Consider the following 27926-nt stretch of genomic DNA (forward strand, 5'->3'; position numbering starts at 1 on the left):
ATGATTGAAGCCATAGGGAATCAGTACATAGTGGCCAGACCAGTGTATTCCACAAACACTTTTGGAGAGGAGTTCAAGAAGACGCACAGACACCACAAGACATTCCTGGATCATCTCAAAGGGTGTTGTAGGTAAGAGATTCTTACGGTACTGGAATGAGGAAGAAACAAGCAATTTCTCCTAAATTTTCTAGCTTTCATGCTTTTTCTTCTGGCTCGAGTCCATAGGTCCGGGAATCTGTCAGTCTTGGCTTTCCAAGCCTTTTATTCACTGCCTGAGGTGAAAAGGCAAAAAGAACACACCATCTCAGCTAGCGGCACAAACACAGTGCTTCCAAGTCAGAGACTAACAGATGGAAACAGGCAAATTCTCAATTGAAATGCTATACAGTTCTGTTTCAGCCAAAGAAAAGCTGGCATTTTCCTTTTTAAAAAGTTTCTTTGGTAGTGACCAAAGCTTTTGGCAGGGGCAAAGAGGCTATTGTTAGTGGGAGTGAAATTGCCAGTTTCATCTTTGAAATAATGTCAGCTTTGCCAATTTTCTACCTAGTTTTAGACACCAAACTTAAAGTTTGATATTAATTCACTAATCTGTACTTTCAATGTTTTCAGCTGCTCCTCACAAAGGGCCAAGAAAATCGCCCTGTCTTTGTTCCCCATAGCATCTTGGTTGCCAGCATACAAGATAAAGGAATGGCTTTTGAGTGACATCGTTTCTGGCATCAGCACGGGACTGGTGGCTGTACTACAAGGTATTTCCTCCCTTTTTTCTCTTTTACCTTTTCTTTTATATTAAAGATGTAATTAACATGTCTTATTCAATTAACATTGAATCTTATGATTCACCCTTATGCCGGACGGTAGTGGTCCACACCTTTAATGCCAGCACTCGGGAGGCAGAGGCAGGTGGATCTCTGTGAGTTTGAGACCAGCCTGGTCTACAGAGCGAGTGCCAGGACAGCCTCCAAAGCAATACAGAGAAACCCTGTCTTGAAAAACAAAAACAAAAAGATTCACCCTTATAATTCTTCTGTGTGTGTGTGTGTGTGTGTGTGTGTGTGTGTGTGTGTGTGTGTGCGCGCGCGCGCGCGCTAGAGCAAGGCTTGCATTCTACCAACATGTTAAATGCCCAGCCTCACTTTTGATATGTATAGTTCTATGGTTTTTAGCATATCCATCAGGTTGCACATCTAGCATCACTAATTCTAGCATATTTTCACCACCTTCTCTCCTCCCTACCCCTTCACACACACACCAAAGCCTTTACCTTTTGATAGACACATCACACTCTTCCCTCCACTCATCGCTTTAACACTTTCTGTATCTATGGATTTTCCTATTCTGGATATTCCGTGCAGATGGAATTGTATGTGTCTGATTCTTTTCTATTAGCATAATGCTATCCAGTTTATTCATATTGTAACAAGGACAATATTCTACTGCATGTACCACATTTCATTGAACATTTGAGTCATTTCTATTCAGAGGTGATGATGAATAAACTTTTATGAACATTTGCGTACAACTCTTCATCTAAAAATATGTTTAAATTGTCTGGATACATCCATAGGAGTATAAGTGCTGGGTCCTGTGGTAGCTCAATGTGTAATTACTTGTAGAGATGTTGTTTCATTTCCATTCTTCCCAGCAGTGCTTGTAGCTTCAGATGCTGCTCCACCTTATTGCTTGCTATCTTTTTATCTTCGCCATCACAGTGGGTGAGAAGTGGCACCTTGTGGCTTTGATTATATTTCTCTATTAGCTAATGATGTTTGGTTAAGTATCTGCTCTTTTCTTGTGCTTATTACCCTTTTGCGTGTCTTTGGAAAACTACGTTTCCAAATCCTTCATCTTTTGTTTTGTTTGTTCGGGTGGTGCTGGAGGGCCTGACACATACCAAGCAAGTACCTTATGACTGAACTAGACCCCTAGTTCTTCTTGGCTGTTTTAAAAGTGCGGGTTGCCAGGCTGGAAATGTGGCTCCATGAGTAGAGTGATTGCCCATCATGCCCAAAGCCCTCGGTTCCATTGCCAGAACAATATGACTCAGGTGTCCATGCCTGCCATCCCAGCACCCAGGAGGCAGAGGCAGGAGGCATAAACTAGATAGCATATGTGAGGCCACCATGAGCTATGGAACACTGTTGAGTTGCAAGGGTTACTTGTATATTTCTGACCTTTATCTGATATATATATATATATATTATATATATATATATATATATATATATATATGCAACAGCTGTTTTCACTCTCTGTGTTGTCATTTCACTTTCTGTTTTTAAAACTCAAGAGAGGAAGGGAGGTTGAAACATGGTCTCATGTAGCCTTGGCTGGCCTCAAACTCCTGATCCTCCTCCACCTCCCAAATGCTAAGATTACAAGCATGTGTCACCATGCCTGGCCTAAAAGATGACCCATTGTGGCCATTTCCTGTGTCTTTAATGTGATTAGGGGAGAGTGGATTAAGCCCAGGGCAAATATACTCCCATTGAGCTATAGCCCAGTTCCCTAAACATCCTTATTTTGCGGTACTGGGGAGACAAACTAAGGCCTCCTGCATGCTAGGCAAGTGCTCTATTACTGGGCTAAATCCTCTGATTAAAGCTCACTTTGCTAATAGTGTGCCTTGAGTGTGCTTTTGTTTTTCCCATGCTGTGATTAAACCCAGAGCATCCCACATGTTAGGCAGGTACTCTTCATTGACCCATGTTGCAACTGAAGCATTTTTACTTTCAAGTCTTTGATTGCTTGTGCCCTTCTGAGAGACTGTTGCTGATCCAAGATTTCTAAGATTCATACTCGTGTGTTCTTCTAACAATGTTAGTTTTACTTCTTGTATCTATATCTTTGACACATTTTGGGTTAATGTGGTGACTTACTCCAAATGCCCAATCTAAACTACTAGGAGAACCAGATGAAAACTAAAGACCCGGCTGTTGTCTTTCCAGGTTTAGCATTTGCTCTGCTGGTCAACATCCCTCCAGCCTACGGGCTGTATGCGGCCTTTTTCCCAGTCATAACCTACTTTTTCTTGGGCACTTCTAGACACATATCTGTGGGTAAGTCGATTACTGGATAGATTCACGCTGGTTTTATTCACTCTTTGTAAATTCTATTAGAAACTCTGTAAATTCCAAGTTGTGTATAATTCAGAAGATTCATGGTTTCCTGAAAGAATTGGGGCTAAGGCTGATTCTATACGGTAGTTGTATTAGGCAATTTTGTGGTTGAACAGCAACTCAGGTTTAGAAAGGCACATACTGACCATCATTTACCTTTGTTAACTAGGTCCGTTTCCTGTTCTGAGTATGATGGTGGGAGTTGTAGTTACAAGAGTGGCCTCAGGAGGCGATAGTGCTCCAGAATTGTCCTCAAGCTCAATCGAAAATGATTCTGTGATAGAGGAGAGGGTAATGGTGGCTGCATCAGTAACTGTTCTTTCTGGAATCATTCAGGTGAGCCGGATTCTAATGTAATTTGTCTGCCAAACTGGTCCCTATCTTTCTGTATCTTTATCCTCCTGTGACTCTTCATCTTTTGGTTTGCATGCCCCCACTGAAAGAACCATAGAAAGTATTTTTAAATAATGTTCTTATTTATTCCCTGGGAATTGTATATAATGTATCTTGATTGTATTCTCTTGCCTCCCCAACTCCTCCCAGATCCTACCAGACTCCCCATATATTTTTGAAGAGTCATTAACCACAACCAAAGTGTAAATATGATGTAGACACAAACAGATAAACACAATCTAGATAGAAATAAAAGTGGCAGGATGAAGGCATACATGGTAAGAAATGAAATGCTTAATTTAATAAAACTATATTGCAACCATGTCATCATCAAACCTAACTATACAATGACACTAATAGCTTTGGAAGTTTTTCTTTCTAATTCCTTGTTACTACTATAATTCAGTTGGGAGGGAATTGGCGCTGTGCTTTTTAAACTATCCATGTAAAAGACTGGGAAGTACCATGAAAAAGATTATGGTGAGACTGCGCCTTCACTCCCAACCACCCCCATCATGAACAGCGAAAATGCCATGCGTTTTTCAGGATGTTACTTAAGATCCCAGTGATATCTTTGCTTATTCTAGAAGAAAGAAGAAGTCATTGTATAAGGACACAAGTGTTGACAAGCCTTGTGGTCATTTGTTTCTCACACATTTCTGAATGTGAAAAAGTGGAACTTAATTTGGATTTTGCATGCTCCAAATCCTGTATTTTGGAGATGTGTGTAGAAGACAGTCAAGTGTGTGAGGGAATCGGAGTCCACTTAATACACTCCCTGTAGGCAATGATGCTTTGGGGACAGTTAGCACCTTTGTTCTCTGGCTAAAATCTCACCCTTCTAACATGCAGTATGCAGTGTTTATTTTCTACATGTATGTATTTATGTGGGGCTAGGTTCACAGGACAACTTTTGGGAGTTGGTTATCTCCTTCCACTATGAGGGCCCCAGAGATTGAGCTCGGGTCTTCTGTCTTGGCAGCAAGTACTTTAACCCTCTGAACCACCTCATCAGCCCTGGTCACATGTTTCCTAAGCAAGTTGAGTAACTTGTTGCACTCACTCACCCATGCATGCCTCAACAACGAATTTGTGAGGACTGATGGAGGTAAGATTTTGCTATACCAGGCTCATGGTGCATCTTCTAAAGATATTGCACCTAAAAATGAGTCCTTGATGAGTCTCATAGGTCTGGAGGCTTGGGACTTATGTACTATCTGAACATCATGAGGTGTTCAACCTGACGGATGGAAGAGAAGGCCAAGAAAAATCTTGAATGGTCGATGTGCCCGGAGGCAGAGGCATTGGTTCTTCAAGGGGTGTTTCCATGGGCTGTGCTTCGAATTTTCATGCACTTCAGGTGTGAGCCTTTGGTTTGCTAATGTGCACCCCTAACCTACACTAACAAAGGCTTTTGTCCTTCTCTCTCCAGTTGCTCTTGGGGGTTCTGCAGATAGGTTTTGTGGTGATATACCTATCTGAGTCCCTAATCAGTGGCTTCACCACAGCTGCGGCCATTCATGTCTTGGTTTCTCAACTGAAATTCATGCTGCAGCTGACCGTCCCAGCACACAGTGACCCATTCTCTATTTTCAAAGTAAGTATTCCTGTCTTTTCAATGATACCAAAGTAGCTGGCATGATGGCCTTTAATTTCAGCACTTGGGAGACAAAGGCAGGTGGATCTCTGTAAGTTCGAGGCCAATCCCCCCACACACACACACAGAGAGAGAGAGAGAGAGAGAGAGAGAGAGAGAGAGAGAGAGAGGAGGGGGAAGAGAGAGAGAGAAGTGTATGAAGTTCCATGTCTGCAATCCAGTAATCCAGTACAGTTAAGTATCAAGTTAAGTTACTTTGTATGGAAAAAAAGTTTAAAATACATATGAAGACAGCTTTGGGGCATGGTTAATTTCTCCCTTTTAATCAACTTTTTTAATTTTGAGATACCAACCAGAACTTTGGACATGGACACCTCTCTCTGTTATCCTCAAAAGTGGTCTTATTTGGCCTCAAGCCCCACTGAAAAATACAGAACAGTGAGCTTGATAAGGTGGGAATCAAACAGAACTGAACAGAAACCTGATTGGTTCTTGGCAGGTCACTTCCAGCTACCCTCCTTCCTAAGCTCCATCCCAGCATGGATTAAAGCAGAGACAAACAACTAACCCAGTAGGCTGTTAAAGACCGGGGGTTCCTTTTGTGGGAGTGAAAAACTATTCTTTGGGGATCGATCTGCTCCTTTAAAACGTTGGTGTGGTTGTGTAGAATTTAGCTTGAATGACTCCACTTTGTTTTGGTATAGTCTGCTGCAAGCAGCACAAGACAGTGGCACCCTATTAGTTTCTCAGCAGGTTGTATCTTCAGTCCTTCTGGAATAGTCTGGATAGTCTTTGGGGTTCTGAGGCAGCACCTGTTCCAAACACTCTCACTCCCACACAGAAGTATTCCAGAACTGGGGTGTCCATGGGATCCAGCTTGGGTCTGCTTGAGCTGTTTTGGGCCTATGGGTCTACAAACCGGCTTCCTGCAAGAAGTAGACACTCTGCATAGTGTAGGCGTTTTTTCATGTGACCCAGAGAATGTCTGTATTATGAAAGGATGTACTTAAAAAACAAACAAAAATGCTCAGAAGTTAGACATGACTCCTTGGACAGAACAGTAGCAAATTCTATGAAATAAAAAAAAATAAGTATTATTGCCTAGTGTGGGTGAGACCTTATATTTGGTTCAACCTCCAGTACTGCAAACAAAACAAACAAAAAGCCAATGAGACCTAGGGGCAGAGTAGATGCATTGTAAAACCATGAAAATACCCAACAAAATTTGATACTAACTAAGGATCTTTTTTAGACACATCCCCAAAGCAGTGTTTTCTGCTATGCTAATTCACTGTCATTGTATCCCCATGACAGCCCCTGCAGTTTGAGGGCTCATGATTGACAGCAGCTGAACACAGAAAAGCTGTAGCTTTGTGCCAGTCTTTTGTCTTAATATCTGTTTTAATCTGTTTGGAGAGAAATGTGTTTGAATTACTAATTCATACAGGACTTCAGTGCATCTGTGTTTCTAATGATAGGTCCTGGAGTCAGTCTTCACACAAATTCACAAGACTAACATCGCAGACCTCGTGACATCTGTGATTATTCTAGTGGTTGTATTTGTTGTTAAAGAAGTCAATCAGCGCTACAGAAGCAAGCTTCCAGTGCCTATCCCCATCGAACTCATTATGGTATTGCCTGTTGTCGGGAGAATGTCATTCATAATATAGTTTTAAGGAGAGAAAACCATCTGTACACCAGGTTGCTGTGAGGCAGGCCCTAGCTCCCATTTCTGGGTTTAACATTTAGTATGGATTTCTCTTCATCAGAGTTTACCAGTTCCTTCCCATTATCTGGGTTTATTCTTTCCAAGGTGGGAACAGCAAGCCCTCCATAGCCAGACTGTAAAAAGAACTCATCAAGCTTGAGCTGTGATCCCCATGCAAATTAGAATTGCCTTGATGCTTCTTAAAAGGTATCTAGGACAAGCAGGGTGGTGGTGATCCACACCTTTAATCCCAGCACTCAGGAGACAGAGGCAGGTAGATCTCTGTGAGTTTGAGGCCAGCCTGGTCTACAAAACTACACAGAGAAACCCTGTCTCAAAAGAAAAAAAAGGTATCTAGGCATAGGCTAAAGGTTATTAGATTTTTTTTTAACCTTTTTACTACATGTATCTTTATTTGCTGTTGGGTATATGAGGTCAGAGACAAACTTGCAGGAGTTCTATCAAGTGGATCTCAGGAATCAGACTCAGATAGCCAAGCTTTGGTAGCAAGCAGGTTTGGATTTGGGGCAATGGTACTGTTTTCAAAGTGACTCTTTGTTGTACCTCACATTCTAATTTGGGCAATTTGGAACTTTGCAGACTGTGATTGCAACAGGCATATCATATGGCTGTAATTTTGAACAGAGGTTTGGCGTGGCTGTGGTTGGGAACATGAGTCTAGGGTAAGTGTATCTTCAATGCTGGCATCTTCCATAATCAGTGAAGAAAGCAACAGTAATTTCAAGAATCATACTACCTCTTGAGAAGTCCTGATACCCTTTCTCTGGAGCAACCAGTCAAAAAGAATTCCAGGGTTCATGACACTTAGAAAGAGTCTCCTTGCAGGAAAACTCACAAACCAAGCTGTCAGGATTCAAAAACAGTGAAAATTGGGGCTGGAGAGATGGCTCAGCGGTTAAGGTCACTCACTGCTCTTCCAGAGAATCTGAGTTCAGTTCCCAGCCACACATGGCAGCCTGCAACCACCTTTTATAATTCTACTTCCAGGGTATGTGACTTCCTCTTATGATCTCCATGGACATCTGCATCCAGATGGTACACACAGACCTTTATAAAATAAAAAAATGAAAATTAGGAAAAGTTCAAAAGACTAAACCACGTCTCCTTATTAAGTGGCGTCATCTGTAAACAACAAGCAACGCTTTGTTTGAGGTCCACCTGAGCCAAGTTCCAAACTTCTAAGGGACACACAGAAGCCACACCAACTGACTAATACAGCAGCATGGTCACACTCAGAGCAAAGCCAGAGGATGGGATGGGAAGTTGGGGTACAGGAATCTGAAAGTAGATACCCTATACTTAGTGGGCTGAGAGGGAGCCTAGGTTTATGTTGTTTTCTCTCTCTGACCCCTAACCACAGATAGTATTGGTTGCTTTCAGTTTACCAAGGAAAGCTGTCCTCTAGTTAAAATAATGATGATTTTCCTTTCTCTAGGCTTAACAATTATTTGATATTTACAGAAATTATATATAGTCACTATATCTATCTTAATATAGTTGAATTTTTTGTTTTGTTTTGTTTTTGTTTTTTGAAATAGGGTTTCTCTGTGTAGCTCTGGCTGTCCTGGAACTCACTCTGTAGACCAGGCTGACCTTGAACTCACATAGATCTGCCTGCTGGGATTAAAGGCATGAGCCACCACCTCCTGGCTTAGCTGAATTCTTTTAAAAGCAGATATATGTGTGGCTTTTAAAAGCAACATTTTTATACAGGTATGCTACATATATTTATTAGCATATCTTCATGTGTTTCAGTTAATTAAAAATTATTTTTCTAGTTTTTAGAAGTTGTGAGAAACAAGACTGGGAAAGTTTGTCTCTGGGTTTCTTCCCAGCCTGCAATTTTCAAGTGATTGCACTTCACTTAAATGTCTTAGAGACATAAACCCCATCAGAAAATAAACAAACGCAAAAATCAAAGGGGAGCTAGTCAGAAGTAGAATGTTTTGAAAATAAATGATAAATAAGATGACTGAGTGATAATCCTTATTTAGTAAATATATTAAATATACATGTACTTAGCCACCAGGTGTGGGGTGGGGACACATGTAGCTCATGTTTATTAACCATGAGTTCTCCAGAGAGGTAATGTGACCAAGTACACGTGCTCAGTGCTGCAGCTCAGGAGCACCTGAAGTTGACTTCAGACATACTTCCTGTCCTTGGACAAAATCACTAGACTGGTACTCTGTGCACTTGGTTGTGAAAGGATGCTAAAAATAGTAAAGATCCTGGAAGTATTAAATGGGTTTATGCTTGTGACATGTTAAATGCACAACTTCTATTTCAAGTTCAGACATTACTGCTTGCTGGTTTAGAATCTAAATGAGATACAAAGCACATGAGGTGTCTTAATGCATTCCAACTTTTTCTAAATAACCAAGTGAGCATTTTAAATCTCTGTTGACAGCAAATAGACTATTACTTGTAGTATGGTGTTTTTTTCTCTTTTGGGGGCCTGCCACCCAGCTCCCAATAAATTACACACACGGAGGCTTATTCCTAGTTATGAATGCCTAACCTTAGCTTGACTTATTTCTAGTCATCTTTACTTAAGTTATACTATCTACCTTTTGTCTCTGGGTTTTTATCTTTCTTCTGTGTATCTTTCTTTCCTTCTTACTCTGTGGCTGTCTGGGTGGCTGGTTGGCCAGCCCCTGAGGTCCTCCTTTCCTTGTTCTCTTCTGGCTTCCCCTCCGCCTCATTTCTCCTTCTATTTATACTCTGCCTGCAGCCCCACCTATCCTGCCTAACTAATGGCTGTTCAGATCCTCAGTAGAACCAACGGTGTTTTAGACAGGCACAGTAACACAGCTTCACAGAGTTAAACAAATGCAGCATAAACAAAAGTCACACACCTGAAAATAATATTCTACCACAATTACTGAAAGTAATGGTTATTAATTCTTGCTAGTTTGCTATTGATGCATATGCTACTTTAGGAATTTATTTTTGTGGAGTCACATATGCACACTAAATGTGTGCAAATGGCATGACCCAAGGGAAGTGGAATGAAAGGGTAAAGGAACATCACAGAGGCTGTGTTGGCTTCCAGAGGCATCTTACAGGCATAGTCAGCAGGCAAGTTGTGTTTCCTGGTGTGCAGTGCTCACAATCACTATTTTAGTTGTGTTTCCTGGTGTGCAGTGCTCACAATCACTATTTTAGTTGTGTTTCCTGGTGTGCAGCGCTCACAATCACTATTTTAGTTGTGTTTCCTGGTGTGCAGTGCTCACAATCACTATTCTAGTTGACCTTCCCACGTAACTATGAAGAAAAGAAAGCTATTATTTCATTTGACAAATGATGAACCAGGCTCAGGAAAAGTAGAGCCAAGGAATGGAGTCTTTGGCCAATAAACTCCATCATACCACACTATAATGCTCAGAAGTCAAACCAAAAGCAAAATTATAATAATGAGAGGTTCTTAGTTATTTTGATACAAAATGCAATCTTTAATTGTATCTCTGCTTTTAGGTTCATTTTATAAAACCTAAATTCTAATCCACCCTTCTAACTTGCATGGAATAATGCTTTGTCAAGACTACAGCCCAGTATTTATTACCAAAGACATAAAAGATGAAACAATAATTCAGGCACATTTGACTGGATCCAATTATGCACTTCCAAAAAGCTTCAGGTCTGAAGCAGATGCTGAAGGAGCTGAGCATTTTGGTACCCTGATGTTGTTTGAGACATGCAGCTTTTATAACACAACTGGCAAATATATTTAACTGCTTGAGGCTATGAACATAAACATAGAAGTACCCCCTGCAAGGCACACTGATCTCTGAACACTTACCACCTTAGACCTAAAGCTGCTTCTGTCTGGGTGTGGTGCAGCCTGGACATTTCCCAGAGCACAGGGTAAATAAAGCCCAAGGCCCACCTCTCACGGCTGTCAGTGAAAAGCTACTGTCGCTAACAGGAAGATTTTTACTTTCCTTGTCCTGGAACTGTGTTTGTTCAAAGAGGCTTCAGCCATGGACAAGTATTGAGGGTGCTGAGATTAATGCTCTGAAACCTATGGTGACAACACGTGGAATCTAAGACATTTGCCTGAAGGGGAATATGAGTACACATGATACTTTGAGTGCACTGGCCAGATAATATCCATCTTACCATTATTGTCAGGCTGGATTTATAACTTTCATCAGTCCAAGCATCACAATAGTAAAAAGAGAAATTCCAGACTTTTCAATAGAACAAAGTTCTTTAGGCCACATTTCAAAGAAAGACACAACTCAGCACAGATTGTTTCATCCATTTTTTTGCTCAATAATCTTTTGGGTTTCTGAACAAGTTGGTGACATATAGTTTTGGCTGTTTTCAAATTCAGATTTCAGCCCCCTATTACACCCAGTGTGGAAGTTTTCCAAGACACCATAGGAGACAGCTTTGGAATTGCAATTGTCGGCTTTGCAGTGGCCTTTTCGGTTGCTAGTGTCTATTCCCTCAAATACGATTATCCAATAGATGGCAATCAGGTAAGCCGAGCTGGGTCTAATTAGATACATACTATTTCATACACCTAATACTCTTCTGAAAGAGACCATTTTAGGAAAAGTTTCTTCCCATGCCTTCTGTAGGAGTTGATTGCCTTGGGAGTGAGCAACATATTCACTGGAGCATTCAAAGGATTTGCAGGGAGCACAGCCCTTTCCAGATCAGGAGTTCAGGAGAGCACAGGAGGCAAAACTCAGGTATTCTAGCATCCCGGCTGCAAAGCCAAGTGAACGCTGATGCCTGGGAAGCCCAAGCCCCGTGGAGAGCAGCTGCTGTCATGAGATCTATTTCATCTTCACAGGTTGCAGGGCTTCTCTCAGCTGTCATCGTGCTCATTGTCATTGTCGCCATCGGATTTCTTCTGCAGCCACTACAAAAGGTAATTCTCTTCTCTGGGGAGGCAACATCTCTCTCCTTGGGGTGTTAAATCTAACTCCCAAATTCTGAAATCACAAACTATGCTAGGGAAAATGAGTTCATGACAAACTCTCAGATACTCTCTGTAGTCAACACTGTATGGACCCAGATTTCCTTTCTCCTGGCAGAGCCTTTTATGAATGTCAGGAATGCAGATGCTCAAACTGCTTTATCTACTCTCCTGTCTGCAGGTGCAGAGAGCAGAGCATAATTAATGTTTAAGTAGGGAGGCATTCTGGCATTGCAGTTTCGACCTAGACTGACAAGTAAAGATTTTCTTAAAGGGTTAGGTCATCAAGGCCTCTATCTCATGTAGAGAGTGGTGCTGCCAGCCCCACACCTGTTCTTGGGAACATGCCCTGCAGCACAAAGGAGTTTGGTTTGACTCCAAAGCCAACATTGTCAGCTTGTAGGATGGGAGTAAACAGCCAGACACAGAACTCACCTCTTACCTTCAAGGTCTGTTTGTAACTGTTTGGGTTTCATTTAATACTTGTAAGAAGCCCCGGCATCCTGGAAACCACAGAGCCTCTGTGGAAGCAGATGGTGGTTAATACAAGTGCATTGCCCCCTGGGAGCAATAGGACCTCAAAGGAGTACATAAATGGATCGGGGCTCCTGTGACCATCTTCTAATCTTAGCTCTGTCACTTACTAACTGTGGTTTGAGGTCAATGCCTTAACCTGTCTGTAAAACAGGGATAGATTAGCACCTGCTATACAGAGTAGCTGTGGCAATAAATTGATTAACCAGGTCACTAAGACCAGTAATAAAAATCATTAATATTATTATCCACACATTCCCTTATACTTCTGACTGCAAGGAAAATAGAAACATGATTTGGCCCACCAAAATCTATTGTTTGCTATCTGGGTACTTCTTCCATGTTGATCGATAGCTGGAATGTATACTCACCTCCATTCCTAAGAACTATATTGGCTGAATCTGTCTCCAAGAAGTACAGAGCACTATTTGCCAAAACCATGTCTTCCACACACCAAAATCCTTAGCTTCAAAACAAATGTCAGGAGAGAAGTCAAGACATCACCAGTAAAGAATTTTTTTTTAAATGTATAGCTCAATAAAAACAAATCCACACCTTCTCCTCTACATAGAGAAGAGGCCTCATGGGCTTCTTCCATATGTAAATGTGGGTTCTGCTCGCCCACATTGCTGTGGAGATGCTGAAGAAACAATCACTACTTAAAATTGTCTCTGTCTTTCGAATAACTTATTCTCAAGGACCTTGTCTAGAATGTTAATGAAAGCAACTGCTACAGAGAACCCCGAGGTAAACTCTGTACAATTGTATCTGTAGCATCTCCATGTTGCCTGAGTCATGACCCTGCTTCTATTCATCCTACCAAGTCAGAACAGCCAGTAGCAAGGCCTATGCTGAATATGTACTGAAAGCTTCCCACATATCCACAGATTCTAAAATCACACACACACACCCATGTTCCTCTGTGCTTTGAGTATTCTGCTGCATATATGTTTCACTATAAATGATTTCAAATTGGTTTTCCATGGAACAATGCTAGGGAAAATGCCTAATGGAAAGTGCAGTGTCTCTAACCAGACATCTGCATATTTCTAAGCTCTTACAAAACAAGGAAGCCTACTGAATAGAAAAGTATATCATTCACCAGCCACCATGGAAATGACAACTCACACCTGTAGTATAGTAACAAAACCAGGACATTGACACTAGAAAAACACTGGTAAGCACATCACAAATTTTATTCTACTTTCTCCTTTTTTAAAATAGTATTCATTTGTACATACTTTTTTAAATTTTCATCTTCATTTTATGAGGATGGGTAGTTTTGCCTGCTTGAATGGCTGTGTACCACATGCATGCAATGCCTGTGGAGGCTACAAGAGGGCATCAGGTTCCCCTGAAACTGGAATTACAGATGGTGGTGAGCCATTCTATAGGTGCTGGGAATTGAACACTGATCCTCTGGAAGAGCAGCCAGTGCTCTTAACCAGAAACATCTCTCCACACACACCCCCCCTTTTTAATGTTACTTAAGACTTATTTCTTCTAAATGGTGACCTCTACTATCACAGTGAATCAAATGAACTGAGTAGATACTAAAGTAAATAATTAATTGTGAAGATTAAAATACCTGGCCCAGCTAAACCATCTTCAAGACATGAAAATGAAAGCCCTGTTTGGTTTCCTTTGGTTGTTGTGCTTTCATGGTGTGAAAGTCTTCAGCACACAAGTAGCACACTGCACTCAGGATGGAGCCAAGTGAAGAGTAAGTAGGGAAAAGTCCTGCCTGCCATTGTGCTGTGAGCCAAATGAGCCTAGGTATACATCACTAGTCAGAATTTTTTTTATTAACTGGAGCAGCTCCCAAAAGCACTAATTATGGTATGTGAAACACCAGAAATGATGAGTGATATGTGGCAGGCTGAGTTAACACCTCAAGACCTTCTTAGTAAATCCACCATTCAACTGTGTCAGTGTTGGGACTTTTTAAGAGGCTATGTTGTGGGTTGTCACTCCTAGATTGGGAAATATAAATAAGTCATCGGCTCATCCACTCATTCAATGACTAATTTCTAAGCCCCTCCTATATACATTTACCATAGTATGCTCTGGGAACAAGGCAGCTATGGTCTGGGTGGTCTTGGAGTCTGCCTCAGGCATTTGTTAACCATTCTTCGATCATTAGCTTCCTTTTATAAAACAGCTTGATAGTTGTCATCCCCCAAAGCAACCCCTTTGTCTTTGTTTAGATGGGCAGGTTCAACGGGTTCACATGTAGGATCTACTTCTCGAAGGACATAGACTACTGTAAGTGCCATCAGCTCATTTATGGCATAGTCACAAAGATCTGTTCAACTCTTGTCACTGGGATGGGGACAATCTCATGTAGGGAAACAAGTCCCAACCCTGGTCCGTCAAGCACCGAACACCAGAAAGGGGTGTGTTCTTTGCTATCTTTGAGGCCTACTGAGACACTTATCTGTGGCCTTCACCTTTGCTTCTACATGGTTTATTTTATTAACTCAAAAGAACATCTGTTGTTTATGTCTTTCACAGTCTGTCCTGGCTGCTTTAGCACTTGGAAACTTAAAGGGAATGCTGATGCAGTTTGCTGAAATAGGCAGATTGTGGAAAAAGGATAAATATGATTGTGTAAGTAGATGCAATGGTATTTGAGAAAAAAATGAAAAATTAGAATGGTAGCTTGATGCTGATTTAAGATGTATATGTTGTAAATGCTGTGAAATTTTGCTTCTACTTATCTTTTTGCAATAACCGTAGTTTCTTTCTTATCTTGAAATTGCATGCTCTACTGGTCATTATCTGGGATTTTTAACTTAAAATGATGATGGCATTATAATGCCAAGATGATTCCTTTAATCTCAGCACTCTGCAGACTGAGCAGGAAGAGTTTGAGGCCAGCCTGAGCTTCTTAATGAGCTCCTATTTCAAAAATAACAAACAAGGCTGGAGAGATGGCTCAATGGTTAAGAATACTGAGTTCTGAATTCAGTCCCCAGCACCCATGTTGGGTGACCCACAACCACCTGTAACTCAGTTTTAGGGGATTTGGCTCTTCTGGTGTCCTTGGGCAGGCAGACAAAACATGCACACACCCAAAAAACCTAAAAATAAATAAATGGATGGATTCTTGAAAATATAAAGTGCTTCCTAAAACACTAGCGTAGGGCTTTCCTTCAATATGTCATTAAAGTTCTTGTAGGTTATGATGAACACCACAGAAGTGCTCTGAATTTTAGGGTATATGTTGTTTCTGTTCTTTGTTAAATGATGTGTTAGTTTCCAGAGAACCAGCAGAGGGTATAAATTCTGAACATTCCTTCTGGAAACACCCATTTTGGGGGGGAAAGTTCCTACTTGCTTTCAACTTGCCTGAAAAGCTGACTTTATAATTTAATCAGGGTCAAAGTCTGAGTATAAAACTTCTTGTTGGCATACCCTATGGTACTCCAAGAGCATAAAGCAATAAGCTTCATCCATTTAGCTTGTGTTCCTGATAGGTCATCACAAGCAAATTTAACCCACTTTTAGTCTGCTCAAGTTTTTGTAAAGATAACATCCATCAATTAAATCAATAGGACAAGGCTGGGGTTTGCTTGTCTGTTTTTCTTGTAGTGCTGGGGATCAAATCAAGGGCCTAAAACATGCTAGGCTGGTGTTCTACTATTGCTATATTCCAATCCTAATTTGCTGAATTGTAAGAGTGAACTGCTCTAGAATTTTTGTTGTGACAATTCAATCCCCTTTCTTAAACCTGTTCTGGGATGGAATAAAAATAAGCACAGTGTCTGTAGGGCTTGAGTTTCTGTGGCCCAACTCTGAGCCAGCAAAAATGAAATGACCTCTTGAGACATGTCTTCCTAGGCACTTTGTTCCCTGGACCAAGATAACAACCTCCAACCACTGCCTTTGGCCCCAGCCTGCTATCTCTAGCTCTGGACCTATAACACTGTACTTGTTTACATCCCAATGTGTGTGTTGTTTTCTCTTCTTACAGCTAATTTGGATCATGACCTTCATCTTTGCCATTGTCCTGGGACTTGGATTAGGCCTGGCAGCAAGTGTGGCATTTCAGCTCCTAACTATTGTGTTCAGGACCCAATTGTAAGTGTTCCCTGAGCTCTGCACAACTTCACAGGCCTTGACCTACCCTAAAAGCAATTGTCAGTGACTAAGAGAAAAGTAGTGTGTTTGATAGGCATACGTACCTATCAAGACTGACCATGAGTAGAGGGATGGCTCAGTGTTAAGAGCACTTGTTGCTCTAGCAGTAGACCCAGGTTCAATTCCCAGCACCCACAACTTCTCTAGTTCCAGGGGAACCAATACCATGTAACGTCCTCAAACAGCATGCATGCATGTAGTACACATACATTCAAGCAAGTGAAACATTCATACACATATATAAAAATAAGTAAATCTAACATCTCTCAAGTCACTCCACCTGAAGGCTTGAAGGACAGTAGAATGGTCCTGAATTGGATTCCAGTCTAAAGAGGACACCTGCTGCTGGCCTGCTTCTGCTTTGATACAGGGTAAAGAACTAGCAAGCACACAGTCTGTGCTGCTCACCTGTGTACAGGATGGGACTCTGTCCTGAGCAGCCTTGGTATTGTTGCCTGAGACTGGTTAAGCAGGAGAATGAGGGACCTAGAGAACAGAGTCCTAACGCAGCCGGGGGGGGGGGGGGGGGGCTCCCTCTTCCTCTTCAGCTGAGTGTACTGAATCTGTGAACTTCTCAAAGACCCCCCAGTCCCAAAATTCAACAAAAGTTTGTAATACTTGATTCTTAAAGTCATCCAGTCTTTGTCAAGTAATAAATATCACCACCATGTGGTCACTCTGACTAGCTGGAATCCGTGGTGCAATGCAAGAGAAATGGGAACTGAGTGTTCTAAAGCAGAAGTTGCTACTATAGTTCATTCCTTGAACAGTAGAACACACCAGCATGAAAACTCTGTTGTTCTCTCCTTTCATACCTTGTATTCTTATTGAACTGGATTCTGTATCTGAGCTCCATCAAATGTAGAGACAAACCAAATGGTCACGTGGGCAAGTCCTTTTTTTGTATACGTCATCCTTATTTGTACAGTTGGGTACATAGGACTCTACCTCACCCAACCACAGTTGTATTTAACATTAAACTGCCACGGTCTTATTGGCTTGCTTGTAAAGAGAGTCACCATTTACAAAGCCCTGGAACACAAAGCTAAGGTGTCTTCACTCCACGGTCCCTAATTAGATGAGGATTACCCTATCTTCCAACTCTGAAAAGTAAGCCTATATTAATAAGCTAGAAAAACACCAATGCTGGGCTTAACATATGCAAGAATGATTTACTGGGTGGTGTTTTTTTCTTACAGTCCAAAATGCAGCACACTGGCTAATGTTGGAAGGAGCAACATCTACAAGAATAAAAAAAATTATGCTGATGTAAGAAAGACCCATTGTTGTCCTTGACATGCTAAAATATTGTCAAATGAAGGCAATGGGACTCACCTAATTTTCATACTTCTCTGTCTTGTAGGTGTATGAGCCAGAAGGAGTAAAAATTTTCAGATGTCCATCTCCGATCTACTTTGCAAACATTGGTTTCTTTAAGCAGAAACTTACTGATGCTGTAAGGTTCAAAAAAAAAATCTGATTATCTGGGAGTGAAATGTTTTCTCTTTAAAGGGAAGGTCATTTCCTTCTTGTATGTTGAAGCTGAGCTGTGTCAATGTTTAGTCTGCATGCCCCAGAGTAGGTCAAACTATCTTTTTTTTTTTTTAATAAAATGACCTTTTATAAAAATGAAAAGGAGAACCTAGCAGCTGGTCAGTGCTGGCATTGTGATCCAGGGATTAAAGGCCCTGTGCTAAGCTGTCACTGTCTGCTATTGTCTATAAAGGAACCATTGCCCCTTTCCTTCCACCTTCCTAAACACACACATACCACACACACACAGACACACACACACACACACACACACACACACACACACACACACACGACAAACTATCTTAAAGGAATCCATTAATATGTTGGGAAATAAGCCTCTTCCTATGAGGCTCAAGGCAGAATCTTTGCTTTTAGATTCGCTGTGAAGTAAAAACATTCACTCATGGTACTAGGTAGTTGGTTTTAATACACTGTCTTGGGATAGCATCACAGAAACAACACATTTAATGTTTGACTTCACCTCAAAGGAGATTAAGTATACAATTGACAATCAGTACTTAGTTCTGGTAAAGAAGCCAAGGATCAGTCTTTTAAGGTTAAGAGACAAAAACTTGTCCTTAATCCTGGCTCTCTGGAGACAAAGGCAGACAGTGAGTTCAAGGCCAACCTAGTCAACAGAGTAAGTTCCAGGATAGACAGAGCCTCACAATGAGACCCTATCTTCGAAAGACAAAACAAAACAAACAAGTGCTTTTTATTCATTCTTAAAACATACCTTTACCTTCTTTGTGCCAAATTATAATGATTAAGATTAGGAAAATCAAGTTCCCTAGGAGTTTGGCTGGCCCACACACAAGCAGATTCAAATAAAATTTAAAACCATTTATGGTTCTTTTGTGGGTAAATTCTGGACTGTATGAACATTTTTGAAATTTGGTAATTGCATGCAGACTAAGCAAACCATATCCCTGTTTCCGTATTGTTGTTTTTAAAACGTTTATCTCAATTTTATTTTAAAACATTTTTATCTCAATGTTTTATTTAAAACATTATTCCTGTGTCCTGAACTCCAGCACCTCCCAGCTAGTCATTATTATCATGTTCTGTATGAGCAGGGTGCTCAGCTCCCCTGTAACACGGTGACTGGGTTTTCAGGTTGGCTTTAGTCCACTTCGAATTCTACGCAAGCGCAACAAAGCTTTGAAGAAAATCCGAAAACTGCAGAAGCGAGGCCTGATACAAGTGACACCTGTAAGTTTTCTGACCACATTCCCATGTGTTTTGGATAAAAGCATAATTCAAATTACTTTCAATGAAATGCTAGGTAAACTTACTCCACCTGTTAGTGTGTATTTATTACATTTATCTATTTATTTGTGTGTGTGTACATAGATGTGGAGTCAAAGTGCAACTTTTGGAGTTGCTTCTCTCCTTCTTCCACCATGGGAGCCCCAGGGATTAAATTCAGGTCTCTGAACCTTGTGACAAGCTCACTTACCTCGCTGGGCCATCTTGCTAGCCTTAATGTCAGTTTTTGAAAGTCATCTTTAAGGCTCTGCTTAAAAGTTTGGTTTTGTTGTTTGTTTGTTTGTTTTTTGTTTTTTGTCCTGGGAAAAGTATCAAAAACAAAAAGTACAAAGCATCTACAACTCCTGTTGTTGACTTAATTTGAATCTAAGCTCCAGGCATTCCTGCTTATCCATGAAATACACACATTTTTCAGTCAGAATCATTACATTGTTACCACCTCTCTCTCCTGCAGAAAGGGTTCATATGCACCTCTGATGGCTTTAAAGACTCCGATGAAGAACTGGACAACAACCAGATAGAAGAGCTAGATCAGCCCATCAACACCACAGACCTACCCTTTGAGCTAGACTGGAATGCCGATCTCCCTCTAAACATCACTGTCCCTAAAATCAGCCTCCACAGCCTCATCCTGGATTTTTCAGCAGTGTCCTTCCTTGACATCTCCTCAATGAGGGGTCTCAAAACGGTAATTTGTATTTTCTGGATGAAATCAATGAAGCATTTACTAAAGGCAAAAGTTGTATGTACAAAAGAAAACAACTTTAGGTAACACACACATCACACAAATGCACACCATACATCCGTGCATAGCATATATGCACACACCATAGGCACACACACACACACACACACACAACCACATGCACATGCACATGCAAACATGAAAGCATGCACATACACTCCACAGACACCACACACACATTCAAGCATAAACACACACATACACACACCAGAGAGAGAGAGCAGAGATCAACACTGAGTGTTTTCCTTGGATGCTTTCCTTGTTTGTTTGTTTGTTGTGAGACCTGGTTTCTCACTGACCCTAGAGCTCATTGATTAGGGCCTATGAGCTCTGGAAGAGCCACCCATCTCTGTGTCACACAAATCCCCAAACACAGATTCATCTGCCCAGGGCTGGAGCTAGAGACCCATGCCACCACCCAGCCTGACTTTTTGTGTGGGTTCTGGGGATCCCACTCAGGTCTTCATGCCTGGCAAGCACTTTACCAGCTGAGCTACCTCCCCAGCCTTGGTGAGACGCAGTTTGTTAGAATTTTAGCCTTAGTCACACGTGTGAGGAGCGACAGTGGTGGGGAGTGTTGGATGGAACCACACTAATATTGAAGGTGGCCAAATCCATACCTAAAATGTTTGCAGAAGCTTCAGGTAGGCAACTTCACTCACACCTTTTCAAACCCAGGCAGGCATCTCAGACCCTTTTGGGCATTGTATATACATTATCCTGAAAACAAAGGAGACCCAGAAGAGTCTGGGATCGGGGAGACAGTGGATATATTTGTTTTTATCCTCTTTTCCCAACTGATGAAATTTCACTTGGCAATTTAAAAGTGTGTGCTATATTAAATTATACTAAGTAGCCATATGAAAGAATAAGCAAGTAGTGTGGCCTGCTTCTTTTTCGTTTTATCCTCAGCATTTCTACAACTAATTCCCAACAGAACTGAAAAAACACACAGGGAACAGATCAATGCTATACTGCTTTCTGCTTCTCTTAGGTTTTCACAAGCACCTGTCTAAGTAACCTGAGCTGAGTTCCACTGAGGATGAGTGAACTGACCACAAAATTAAAAAGCAAAACCAATCTAGTTTTCTAACTTAATTTTTCCTTTTGTCGTTTTTTGTCATTTAGTTTTGTTTGGGTTTTTTGTTTGTTTTTTGTTGGGGGGGGCAGGGGTGAGACAGGATCTCATGAAGCACAGGGTTTTGTGAACTTGTATAGCCTAGGCTGGTCTTGAACTCAATCCTTCTACCTTGGCCTCCTGAGTGCTGGGATGTGTTTCTCTAAATAGCTCTGGCTGTCCTGGAACTCACTCTGTAAAACCAGACTGGCATCAAACTCACAGAGATCCACTTGCCTCTGCTTCCAGAGTGCCAGGATTAAACGTGTGTACCCAGCTTCACATTTTTTTAAATACCAGCAGTACAACACAAGAGCAAAGATTCTGGCTAGTTTTTTGTGTGCCACCACCACCACCCGGCCTGTTTGTTTTAAATTCTCAGCTCTCAGACAGTGCCTGGAGAAGGTCTAGAAGTGTTTAGATGATGGTGATGGTGTTTATGTCCTAACCTGATCAAGAATGAAGGCTACCTGTCCTTCACTTTGTTACCTCACATCATGACTGGCATTTGGTTTTTGCCTGGAAAGCAAGACCCTGAGTACTAGTACTCGACACAGCCAGTTGCTATCCATGGGAACAATGAATGGACTAGTTTATGTGTTTGTTTTATTTGGATAGAAAGTTCTAGTTGGTCCAGTGGGGCACACCTTTGGTCCCAGCACTCAGGAGGCAGAGGAAGGAGGATCTCTGTGAGTCTGACCAGCCTGGTCTATAGAGTGAGTTCCAGGACAGCCAGAGCTACACAGAGAAACACCGTCTTGAAAAGTCAAAGGGGAAATAAAAAGGAAATGGGAAAGTTCTAGTCATTTCCATAGAACATATTGTGTTGAAATTGAGTCAGAGATGATCTTATGAGCTTGTGACAGAAGGTTTTCTTATCCGTTTCTCAGGAATGTTTAATTTCTTACTGAGGGGGACTTTTCCCTTCAGAGCTGTGTTTATTTTTATCATGCAGCCTTGTTTTTAGCTTTAGTGTGACCTTACTGTCTACTTCCAAAATATAAATGGTTCTGAAAATAATTACTCATAATGTACTATAATAATTTGTTTGTGACAAATGAAAACTCTTCCCTAAAATAGATATACCTTCTGTTTTAACAGATTTTGCAAGAATTTATTAGGATCAAGGTAGATGTATATATTGTGGGAACCGATGGTAAGTTCATTTATTTACTTATTGATTTATTAAGATAACATCTTGCTATGTGGTTCAGGTTGGCCTAAGCCTCCCAGGTGCTGGTATTACAGGCATGTGCCATTGTGCCTGGTTAAAGGTGTAGCAATATTTTCTTTTCTGTCAGTGCTCAAGATGGAACCAGGGCATCATATGATAGCCCCCGCCCTGGTTCTTTTAACTGTATTTAATGTTCAGAGTGTCACCTCCAGACTCACAGCCAATCTAGACAAGCCATCGAAAGAACAGGTATGCCATGTGTTCACAAAGAAGGGAACTGAATTTCCAGTTGAGCCAATAAAAATCCCCATGGAAACCATAGGCTTATGTTTTGCTGTTAATGTATGGTTAAATGAATTTTATGATTTAGGTCCAATTTCATAGGTATAGCAAATGAGGGAGATGTGTGAACTACTTTTCACTTTGAACTTGCTGGAATCATTGCTGTCTCCTCTCCCCCTTGTATTGTTCGGCCATAACAACCTGGCTTTGGCTTCCTTTTGCTGGTAAGGCCATTCTTGCCGAAGGTATCCAAGGGTGGTGTCCAATTTATCAAGATGAAAGAAGCATTCTGAAGCCTACTTAAGTATGTGGCCTTACAACTCTCCCTACTTGGCTTCTGAGCCCGTTCTTTTGATGCCTCCCTCCTTTCTCATAGCAACACGGTTTCCTCTACAGCTGCTCTCCCTGGCCAGGCATTAGGCTTTCCCCATGCTTCAGTCTTAAAATCCATCACTGTGATTTCATAAATTCTTCCTAGCAATCTCCTCCATACTCATGCCAAATATATACTTGTGTTAACAAATCCCCCAAACTATCTCCAGCCCAAATCATAGCTGACGCCAGGTATAGATTAGCTGGATATCCACCAGCCACCTGACACGAGTTCAGTATGTGTGGCCTCTCTCTCCCTGCCTTTTTCAATCTTGATCGTAGTAGCATCACTGCACCATTTCCCTGTGTAGGTCCTCAGTCATCTTTAACTCCTCCCCTCCTCTCCTCCCGACAGTCCATAAGCCACCAGGTCCAAACACTTATGTATTGATGCATCCCTAGAATCCTCTCATCTAATAATCTGACTCGAAAATTCTTTCACTATTTTTTTCCAGCAGTAACCAAATACTTTGCCAGGGAGGGCACTGGAGCTTCAGCCTGCAGCTGCATGGTTCACAAACCAAGTTGTTCCACAGTTCTGTTAGGGTCCCTACTTGTCTCCTCTAGAGGCAGTACTGGTCTTGTTTATCTTTGTAGTCCCTGTCTCTTGACTAGTTCTTAGGAAACGGCACTTAATCCAATGAAGACTCACTCAGTACCTACTACATGTCAGACCCCTATGGTTTCAATGGTTGATTATAGTTAAAAACACCCCACTAATCCTGGCAACCTGTTAATTTACTCAAGGGCTTTATTTCCCCTCTACCATTGTTTGTACCCACCTGCCTCTGCCGACTGTTACTCTTTTCAGTCTGACATCACCTTCCTTCCCGTTCCCCCTTACTTTCTGGGCCCCTGTCTGTTGAAAGATTCCTATGACCTTCAACCCTATCAGCCACCCTATTCCCCACCCTTCTCTAAACCCTAAGCACTGTAACATGCTGTGGTGCTGTACAGTTTTCTATGATGCTCACCAGGAGGAAACAGCCATACCAAAATAATGTGAGGATCTACAACATGCTAGTTATTGTATTTAAAATGAAGGAAATGAAAAGGGGGAACTAGACTGTTCCTTGCCCTGCTGTTTCACTTTTCCTGTCAGTAATACAATTATGTATAAATGTTCTTTAAGGATGAGATTCAAGTCTAATTTACCTTTTTATTGCTTAGAGCTTTGCACATAATAGATATAAGGTCATATTTGCGTGAGTGATCTGTGCAAACAAATGTTGGCTACTGCCTACCATGTGGGATTTCTCAAAGAGAATGGGGGAAGTAATATGAGAAGCTAAGGAAGATGTTTTACAAAACCCAGAAACCTGAGAAAATAGTAGATAATTGACCGGACAGTCAAAACCTCAGCACATCACACACAGGTCTCCACCCATGTTTTCTAATTAGAAAGAATGCAGCTTTTTAATAATAACTACACTTGTTACCATCATTAAGGAAGGAAACTAACTCTGGAAGGCCCTGCCTAGATAAAAGTGCAATCAATCATTTCTTCTGAGAGCCACTTGAGGTTTTCTTGCTGAACCCATTCCTGGTCCCTTCCACACGAGGGCATTAAATACGAAAGATAGGCAAGTTACACGGCAGTATTCCAGTCAACTCAGGGTCAGCAAAATGTGTACTTGCAAATGGACTTTTAACTGAGCAGTTTCATAAGAAAACAAGTCTCTTCTCTAAATAATACAGTGTCTTCTTTTTCTTCAGATGAATTCATTGACAAACTTACTCGGTGTGAATTTTTTGATGATGAAGTCACAGACTCAATATTTTTCTTAACAATCCATGATGCTGTTTTGCATATTTTGATGAAGAAGGACTACAGCACTTCAAAGTTTAATTCCAGCCAGGTACAGGTGCTTTCATGTTATTCACAGATGTAGCCAATCACCTATACTCCTCTAAATTCCAACATCAATCCCTGATCCCTATTTCTACTCTTTTCCTCAGGAAAAAGAGATGAAATTTGACTTTACCATAAATACAAATGGAGGATTACGTAATCGAGAATGTCAGGTATGATTCTTCAAAAGATTTATCTTCATCCAAACTTCACAGCAAATACATATACATTCACATGAACATACAATACATACATACATACATACATACATACATACATACATACATACATACATGCACACATATGGGCTTGTGAAATAGCTCATCAGGAAACTGTACTTGTTGCCAAACCTGACGTTCCAAAGCTCATGCCCAAAGCTCCTCATGATAGAAGAACCAACTTTCATTGACCAGACCTCACATGCACACAATGTGTGCACACATGCACACAAACACACACACACACACACACACACACACACACACACACACACACACACACAATTTTAAGTAGTAGGTTTTTTCCCATCATCTGTAGAAAATCCAGTATCTACTAGAGCCTCTGGATCTCATCCTTGGAAACTGAAGCAGTGCTGCCTAATTTCATGGAAAAGTTTGATGAAACATAAACTTGGAAGAAAGGAAGGAAGGAAGGAAGGAAGGAAGGAAGGAAGGAAGGAAGGAAGGGGAAATGACAAATTAGTGTCACATTTCAGTTTTCAAAGTTGAAATAGAATTCTCAAACCTGGTCTTATTCTAACCTGATAACCCATAAGATAGGTGAGCCATTGGTCAGTCTGCCCATCAAAGCTTGAAAATAGTAGGTACCCTCAGATATACAGGCACATAAAAGTCCCTAGAACAGTGGTTCTCTCAGCATGAAAGTTAAGTTCCTTTCTTTTCTTACTAGAATGAGTTGCCAATTATTTAACTGTATAGTTCCAATTCATTCTAAACATTCATTTGTAGTATATTCAGTCCTAAAAGACATCATCTGTACTTTAAAGTGATTTCTATTGTATGCCCATGACATGATAGGTTATTACATTATTTTAAATCCTTAGGACAAGCCGGGCGTCGGTGGCGCACGCCTTTAATCCCAGCACTTAGGAGGCAGAGGCAGGTGGATCTCTGTGAGTTCGAGGCCAGCCTGGTCTCCAGAGAGAGTGCCAGGATAGGCTCCAAAGCTACACAGAGAAACCCTGTCTCGAAAAACCAAAATAAATAAATAAAATAAATTAATTAATAAATCCTTAGGACAACATACAAAGAAGATATCTTCTATTTCAAATGAGGGTGTTGATAAATGGGCTCAGAGAACTTAACTAATTTGTTTGAGGACACAGACTGAATGGTAGCAACAGAACTTGACCTAAGAACTGATGACAAATCCTGCATTCTGCCTCATTATAGTATACCACTTCTATACTTCAGTTAAAGACTGATTAAGGTCCCTGAAGAAGAATCTAACTGTCATCAAGTACAGGAGGTGGCTAAAGGTATCTCCTAAGAACAGAGAACAGGAATGCAGATGAGACACAAATCAAGGTCCAGGGTCAGATAACCCAGGAGCGATAGCAAAGAGCAAAGGTGAAATGAGAGGACGTTAGCAGAGGCCTGAGAAGAGCGGGCACGACACTTCGTCCCACCATGGATTCAGACATACGCACACCCAGTTTGGCTTCAGAATTGTCACCAAGTACTAAGGGATGAAATCTAAGAATAGCACTTAAATCAGAATGGAGCCAGCACCATGATATATATCTTGGCTTCCCATACTGAGAAAATAAAAATTTAACACCAGCTTCTTGATTTGCTTAGAGGAAAATAAAACAACAGTTGTGGATAGGCCACCAGCTGCAGAAGGTGAAGAAGGAAGGCAAAGAGTTAGCTCAGTGTGTAAGGGTACTTGCTGCTGAGCCTGATGACTTAAGTTTGATTTCCAGAACCCACACAATGGGAGAACAAACTCTTTCAAGTTGTCCTCTGACTTCCACGTGTACAATAGGGCATGCTTCTCTACTCATTAAATAAATAAATGATCAAATAAATGTAAAAAATTTAAAACCAAAACAAGATGGCTGACTGGTATCTAAGGCTTCTTGGAGCTTGGGTCACTCAAAACAAATATAAGGACATATACTGTTGCAACACGTTGTATTGGTATTTTGCTTAAGCTACAAGTAGGTCTTTGAAATATACACAAACATGTCAATGCATGGATCCATCTTAACCAAGCAGCAATAGGTCATTAAAGATTTTTTTAAAGCTGGAGCGATGACTCAGTAAGAGCATGGGCAGTTCTTCTAGAGGACCTGGGTTCAATTCCCAACACTGACATGGCAACTTGCAGCCATCGGTAAGCCAAGTCCCAGAGGATCCAGTGGTTTTCTGGCTTCTGCAAGCATCAGGCATGCACATGATCCATGTACATACATTCAGGCAAATACCCATATACATAAAATAAATAGGTCATTTAAAAAGATAAAAAAAAATTGGTAACTGTTAAGTTCCAGATCCTATGAAAGAGTTGCTGAAAGGGGAACTTAAAAAATTATTTAAAACAAAAACTTTGTTTTCTTCCAGGTACCAGTTGAAACGAAATTCTAATCAAGATATAATTCAGAAGGATTCTCATCTGTCATATCAACAACTTTATACCTAGAAAGTTATTGCTAAGTTCATACATTGTATGAATGATATTTTTATTTGACAGAATTATGTTTCAAACTTTGGAACGAGATTGTTCTAGCATGGTATATTTTTCACATATCCAGTATGAAATTATGTACATATTCCTAATTTTCTGCCTTGTAGACTTATAAAAGGTAGAAAAGTATTTTGTTTATATGTATTTTTGTAGCATTGACAGATTCCTATCCAAGTCATTATCTTCATGCACAATGTTTTGTGCTGTATTTACAGCACCACTTTGACTCTAATTTATACAGGTCATGCTAATACATCTCTATTTTAAACAATTAAGCTGTACAGGTGTGTGCTATTTTACTAAATTTGTTGGCTTTCTGAAACATGATTGCTGTGGATCCCTTCTTGAGCGCTGTGACAACACTGCTATGAGAATCTTTTAACAGAACTTTACAATAGGACTTTTTTGACCAGATTTTTA

At 40.8% G+C, this 27926-nt stretch overlaps 1 protein-coding gene across 1 annotated transcript; it reads left to right on the plus strand.

Annotated features, from left to right (window-relative positions):
• Window positions 1-27926, plus strand: Slc26a3 (solute carrier family 26 member 3). Its single transcript, XM_035445165.1, has 20 exons — window positions 1-131; window positions 612-751; window positions 2951-3061; window positions 3291-3457; window positions 4947-5111; window positions 6590-6742; window positions 7420-7502; window positions 11180-11327; window positions 11430-11543; window positions 11648-11725; window positions 14822-14917; window positions 16284-16390; window positions 17650-17719; window positions 17814-17906; window positions 19103-19198; window positions 19710-19943; window positions 22219-22273; window positions 24662-24804; window positions 24905-24970; window positions 27383-27926. The coding sequence occupies exons 1-20, from the start codon at window positions 1-3 to the stop codon at window positions 27404-27406; spliced, it is 2274 nt and encodes a 757-aa protein (XP_035301056.1). The 3' UTR covers window positions 27407-27926.

The sequence above is a fragment of the Cricetulus griseus genome, chromosome 5 (genome assembly GCF_003668045.3).
Source record: "Cricetulus griseus strain 17A/GY chromosome 5, alternate assembly CriGri-PICRH-1.0, whole genome shotgun sequence".
In the NCBI taxonomy this organism is placed as follows: domain Eukaryota; kingdom Metazoa; phylum Chordata; class Mammalia; order Rodentia; family Cricetidae; genus Cricetulus; species Cricetulus griseus.